General features: G+C 59.5%; 1 protein-coding gene across 2 annotated transcripts in view; it reads right to left on the bottom strand.

Moving 5' to 3' along the window:
- AACS (acetoacetyl-CoA synthetase) overlaps positions 1-5287 on the bottom strand; it is a 48141-nt gene extending 42854 nt beyond the window's left edge. For both annotated transcript variants that reach the window (XM_039254924.1, XM_039254845.1), the window contains exons 1-2: positions 5080-5287; positions 997-1100 (exon numbers count right to left, since the gene is read on the bottom strand). In XM_039254924.1, the coding sequence (XP_039110855.1) occupies positions 997-1100; positions 5080-5212 (237 nt within the window). In that variant the 5' untranslated portion in view covers positions 5213-5287. The remainder of the gene's footprint in view (positions 1-996; positions 1101-5079) is intronic.
- Between the last annotated feature and the right edge of the window lie 1145 nt (positions 5288-6432).

Consider the following 6432-nt stretch of genomic DNA (forward strand, 5'->3'; position numbering starts at 1 on the left):
GTGGGTTCGAGCCCCGCGTCGGGCTCTGTGCTGACTGCCAGCTCAGAGCCTGGAGCCTGTTTCAGTCTGTGACTCCCTCTCTCTCTGACACTCCCCTGCTCACGCTGTCTTTCTCTCTCTCCTAGAAATAAATAAAAATATTAAAAAAAAAAAAGGAAATTAATGCCAAAGGGAAAACACCATCCCCACTAACATATTCTTTCAACAGACACTTACGAAGCACCTACATCATGAGAGCCGCTGACAGGAAGGGAATTAGTTAGATGTGGCATCTGCCGAATGTCCCAGGCTCTGACCAGGCACACGGAGAAGCAGGGGACGAAGCAGCAGCAAGCGTCTGACCCTCCCACAATTCCCCGCGCCCCCATAATTCCCCACGCCCCCACAATTCCCCGCCCTGGGCCCCTCACCTCCTTCCTCCAAGGGCTGGAATCTTGACTTTCTTCTCCAAGTGCCTACTGATGGTGCTTTTGGGGGGGTTCACCCCACAGTCAAATCCAATAAATTAAACTTTGAGTAACAGGAGACCCCATTTCCCCAGATAGTCACCGACAGACAGCACACGGAGTCGTGAAGGTCCCTAAACTCCAGGTTTAAGAAATAATAAACGTCCTGTTGGTTTCAAACACAGCAGCGGACATGGATTCATAGCACCGCTGAACCGGACGCCGAAATGGTGAAGACAGCAAGTTTTGTGATGTGTATTTCACCACAGTTAAAATTTTCTTAACAAAATAAAAATAGGACGACGTCCCACTATGTAGAACCGCTCACGTCCCCAGCAGGGGACCGGGGTCCGTGCATCAGGGTCCAGAAGCTGCCTGCTCTCCATGGGATCTGCGACCTCAACCCAACTTCCTGCCAACTCTCTACAGCGAGGACTTTCCCGTCGATGTGAGGCTTTGAAAGCAGACAGGATTCATGTTCCCAAAAACAAAGCCTTCGTTTTGCATCACAGCCACAAGGAGACAGTCCATAAGCAAAGACCCTACTCACCTCATCATACATGCAGGAGAAGATAATCCCACTGAACTTCCAGAACTTGGCCCAGAAGTCTGAATAGCATTCAACTGACCAGTGGTATAAGTCGTCGTAATTTTCTAAAAATAAAAGAAAATAGCACGTAGCTCAAATAACTCTCCAAAAGCCTTAACCGTTCAATAAAAAGATGGACACACCTAAGGAATTACAGGTACATCCGAGTCGTTCAAAGGCACGTGATAAGAAATGGTCTGGGGCAGGAGGGGAGAACCCTAATTTTTACCAGAGCAAACCTACCACCGCTGGTCCCTAAAACGAACAAAAGCAACGAGGTAGTGATTTCCTGTCCCTAGCATGCCTAAGAATATGGACTCCGGAGCCAGAAGGCCCGAGTTAAAATCCCGCCTTGGGCATATATTAGCTGTGTGCCTTGTGGAAGCTACTTAAGCATGCTGTACCTCAGTCTCCCCATCTGTAAAACGGAGATGGTTAATAGCACGCCCCTCTTTTGTAGGGTGATTAGGAGGATTTAAATGAGCACATTGCATAAGATGCTAGAACAGGGCCTTGGACGTGATCAGAGCTTCATTAAGCGTGTTATTATTATACCGCACAAAATGAGGAAAGTCGTATCTAGTAGATGTGAAAAGCCAGAGGCACAAAACTAGAGGCTTCTCGGTGGGTAACACTTTGGGGTGGGGGGTGATTTACTTAGACTTCAGAATAAGCAACACATGTGTGTCTTGCCAGAGATCCTGTACATGCATAGATATCTCTCTCTCTCTCTTTTTTACGCAAATGGAAGCAGCTCCTCACACCAGATTCTGAGACTTTGGGAAAGTCCCTTCCCCTCACTGGGCGTTTGTATCTCGCATGTTTCCAACAGGCCACACATCCCTATGCCGTGGCTCCATCCCTATGCCGCGGCTCCGTCCCTGTCCCTGTGCCGCGGCTCCGTCCCTCTGCTGGGGCTCCAGGGACAGACAGCAGGAAGCCGCCCAGCAAGGTGTCAGGAAGAAGAAAACATGGCACACGGCAGTGGCCGGGCTGAATTCCCTCAGTGCCATTGAGACTTAACGGTCTTCACTGCTCCCAGTCCTGGGGGTCAGGGAGGGGACACAGAGGAAGAGACACAATGATCCCTGCCCTCCGGCAATGCACCTTCCCACTGAGCCGTCCAGAACTGTCCTTAGGCACTCGGGACCCTGAAGGGGCGGGGGAGGAGAGAGTCCTCAGAGAGCGGGCCTGGCAGCAAGGAGGGGGAAGCCGAGAGCCCAGGTGAAGAGCGGGAAGGGAGGTGTATAGCGCCCCCTCTGCAGCAGGGGGTGGAGAAGGATCACCCCGGATGACATGGGGAGAGTCAGCACAGCGGCCATGCAGCGATCAGCGAATAGGGGCTTTAGTGCAGTTCGCATCGTGGCAACGACGCACCCCCCCCCAAGCCCAAGGAGAACTGCCCCCGGCCCCGCCCCACCACAAAGGCCTGCGGCCACAGACCAGGCCAGCCAGGCACGCAGGGAGAGACCCAGGGGTGGCGCGGCTGGAGCACTATGGCCAGCCCTGACTCTGGAGCCCATGCTTGGGGACCTCAGGTAGGGCCATCCTGCGTCTCTGGACGCAGTGTCCTTGTGTGTCACCTGGACACTGGCTGGAGAAGGGCCTGGTCCTCCATGACAATGGGGAGTCAGCCCTGCGCCCCAGGTGGGCTGGGTGACCCGCATTCGAGTGTCGGCCCTGCCGCTTACGACAGTGACCTGGGCAAGCCGCGCCACCTCTCTGAGCCTCGGTATTCTTGTCTGCAAATGGGGTTAACAATAATGACCCCCGAGGACCAACGGAGCACATAGCTTAAAGACACAGGCTCCAGAGCTGGACGATGCGGGTTCAGATCCTGCCCCTTTCCACGGGAGCTCAGACGAGTAACCAGTCCTCTCTGGGCCTCAGTCCCTCTGCCATAAAAGATGATGTACTTGTCCCGGGATGACTGTGGGGACTGATGGCTCAATGCACACAAGGCACCAAGAACGCTGCTTGGCACCTGAGATGAATCTTAAAGCCCAGAATTGCAGGGCCAGGCCTCCAGAAGGGAGAGAAGCAGCAGCCGGCTTAGCCAGCAGGAGCGGAACAGGACACAGAGACAGACGCCAAGCTCTAAACCACCCCCAGGCCCAGAGAGGGACCGTCCTGGGGCCAGCTCATGGCCACCACGTGGAGAGACAGACCCAGCATCACAGACTTCTAGGTTTTCAAAAGAAGATGGAAATACGGCTTCTCCCGTGCAGTCACCCAGTGTGTGAACTGCCCAAGCCAAGTCCTAAGTCCGCAGCTCCCCTCTGGCCCCGGGCCCCTGGCCCACCAGCACGGAGCAGGCAGACTGGGAGGCGCCAGTGCCCGGTGGTGTCTGCACAGCAACCCGCAGGCCAGGGGCAGGTGACCACCGGGCCTGACCACCTCCCGTCACCCTCGTACCACCCGCTGACACGGGCCATCCCAGCATGCCTGTTTCACAGACGGGGAGAGTGAGGCCTGGGAAGAGCCGGTGACTTTCTCCCGATCACACTGCTAGTAAAGCAGTGGAGGCAGTTCAAGATCCCAGTCGTCAGGTTGGATGGGTCTCACCCACATCACAACCCACGTGCAATCGTTTCCCCAAGCGGCAGGGCTAGCTCCGCACAGGGCAGAATACATCACTGCTGGCAGAGGAGCCGGAGACGGAATCGAGGCGAAGAATGTTCCACTCCTGGCTCTTCTCGGGAGTCACGTCCATTCGCCCCCCCACCCAACACACGTTCATTTACCGACTACGACCTGAAGGGACCCACGTAATAAAATAATAAAGTAATAAAGCCACGTCTGTCTCCAAGGTGCTCCGCGTCTAGCGAGCAGGAGAGAGGGAGAGGGACAGAGCGGGGTCCGCCTAAGGACGGGGCTCAGCGGGAGCTCTGACACCCCGCGAGCTGTGGAGGGCTTGGACGCTGCCGGGGGCACCGTGTGCAAGTCCACGGTCAACAAGGCGCCACTGTGAGCTCGGAGCCAAGGAGCGGCAAAGTCAGACCTGTGCCCCGGCAAAGCAGGCAGGGTGCACCGAAGGGAGGAGGAAGAGCAGGAAAACCAGCCCACGCTCAGGGTGGAGGGAACGAGGGGGCCCAGGAAAAGGGCGGGGGAAGCGTTGGGAAGCAGGGCCTCCCCCAGGCAAGGCAGAGAACAAGTCTCCGTCTCCGTGGCGATGACGGACAACACTGACGGGATGCCACCAGCAGAAGCACAGGGGCCCAGAAGCCACCTCAGGGCCCAGATGGAGACGAAAACGGCCCAGAGGAGTTGAAAACCCCCGGAGGCGGGCAGGGTCCTGCAGGAAGTCGGACGCGCCGGCGGCTGCAGGGACGCCCGTGCCAGAGTGCTTCTCACCCAGGAAAAGGGCCTCCTCAGCCCAGCCCACACCCAGCCCGGTGGCTCCTGAAAGCCAGGGTGGCGGCTGGGTGGCGGGCCTGGGACCAGCTTCTGCTGGGGGCTGGGAGTGTCACCAGGCGGGGAAGGAGTTCCGCCCCAATCCCTGAGGCTCCTGCCTGACCCTCTTTCTCCCGGGTGCCTGAACCCCACACCTGGCGCTTTACTAAGGTCGGGCGGGGGGGCGCGGTGCTAGGAGGGGACAGCAGGTGCTACCTGCTGGTGAGTGACCCCCCCCCACACACACACACAGGAGAAGAACCACAAGTCAGAAAGACCCCACACCTGGAAGGAAGCCCCCGCCAGGCCAGGGTGCAACACCCCAGGGAGCACCTCGCCTCACAAGGAGGAAGACTAGCAAGGGAGCCCTCAGGACCCACAAGTTCCAAGGCCGAGAGCTGGGGGACCCTCCCAGGGACGCAGATGCCACAGTCAGGAGTCCCCCCCAGAAGGGGCCCCCACTTCCAGTGGCTCCTCCAAGCCCCCGAAGGAGGAAACTGGGAATCAAGAGACCCCTAGGAGGGGCCCCGCCAGCAGCGCCGGGAGGAGGGGGCGCCCCGGCCCGCAGGGGCCCCTCTGCCAGGTGGTCCGTCGGGCCCCGGCCGGGGATGGCGTGTCCCGGGAGTCCCCCGGCCGCGCGCCCGCACTCACCCAGCTCCAGGCCGCAGGCAGCGCCCACGGCCGTCCGGAAGCGGTCCATCTGCGTGTTCTTCTTACCGTCAGGCTCCCACATCACCTGGCTCTCCAGGATCTCCTCCCGGCCGGCGCGCGGCTCCTTGGACATGGCTGCGGCGGGGGCTGCGGCGGGGACGGGAACGCGGCCTCGGCGCGGGGCTGGGACGCGGCCGGGGTCGGCGGGCGCGGCGGCGGCGGCGGCGGCGGCGGGGGCCTGCGGGGGGCAGCGGCCGGGCGGCGGCGAGGGCGGCGGGCGGCGCGACTGAGCGCGGCGCGGCCGCCGCCTGAGGGATCCCGGCCGGCCCCGCCCCCCCGCAGGCCCCGCCCCTCCGCGTGTAACCCTCCGCGGGCGCCCAGCCTCGCAAAGGAGTACTCGCCGCCACGCCGCCGGCTCTCGAACCGCGCGTGCGGTGGGTGGGGCTGCGCAGGCGCGCTGGCCCCGGGCTCCGCCCCCTCACCTGCGGCCGGAAGGGATTAAAGCGGCTGGAAGACGGAAGCGGGGGCTCGCTGGCTGCTTCCGGGTTCCTTCATTCGCTATTGATTTGTTCCTCCTCCGGATATTGACCGGGCGCCTGCTGGGTACCCGGCAAAAGGGGGGGCTTTGCGGTGCCCCCCTTTGCGGTTACAGCAGTGAGTGAAGCCAGGTTCCCGCCCTGTGTCAACAGGAGATGGGGGGCGGGGTGGTGATATATCATGTATCCGTCGTACGTGGCATATGTAATGCATACAGTAAAACCTACTGTATACCAGTGAGCGCGCCATGTAGGTGGTAAGTAGGATGTTATTCATGCAGTCAAAAGCGTTAAATACCTTGAGAGGAAACAAAACAGGGAAGGGTGGAAAGCGCAGGTGGAGTGTTTCCATTTAAATAGGGGAGTCAGGGGGCCCCGGGGTGGCTCAGCAGGTTGAGCGTCGGACTGTTGGCTCCGGCTCAAGTCATGGTCATGGGGCTTTGAGTCCCACGTGGGGCTGTGAGCGGGCAGCGTGGAGCCTGCTCAGCCTCTCTCTTCCTCTGTCTCTCCACCACTCCCGCTGTCTCCGTCTCTCAAAACACATAGAGTTGTCGGGGAAGGTCCCATTGAAACGATAACTACTACCGTTGACTCGAAGCAGATGACAGAGGAGCACTGAGCTATTGCGTTTCTGGGGGGAAAGGTCCCAGGCAGCGATGACAGCAGGTGCTAAGGCCCTGAGGTAGGAGTGCCGGCTGGGGTTAGAGAACTACTAAAGCACTTAGTGTTTTCCTTTGACTTGAGAGATCTGGGGTAGAAGATAAAGTCAGTGAAGAGGTGGCAGCGCAGGTGGCTCCTGGGGACCACTGAAGACTGG

Source organism: Hyaena hyaena, unplaced genomic scaffold (assembly GCF_003009895.1).
Source record: "Hyaena hyaena isolate Hyena2069 unplaced genomic scaffold, ASM300989v1 scaffold_0, whole genome shotgun sequence".
Classification (NCBI taxonomy): domain Eukaryota; kingdom Metazoa; phylum Chordata; class Mammalia; order Carnivora; family Hyaenidae; genus Hyaena; species Hyaena hyaena.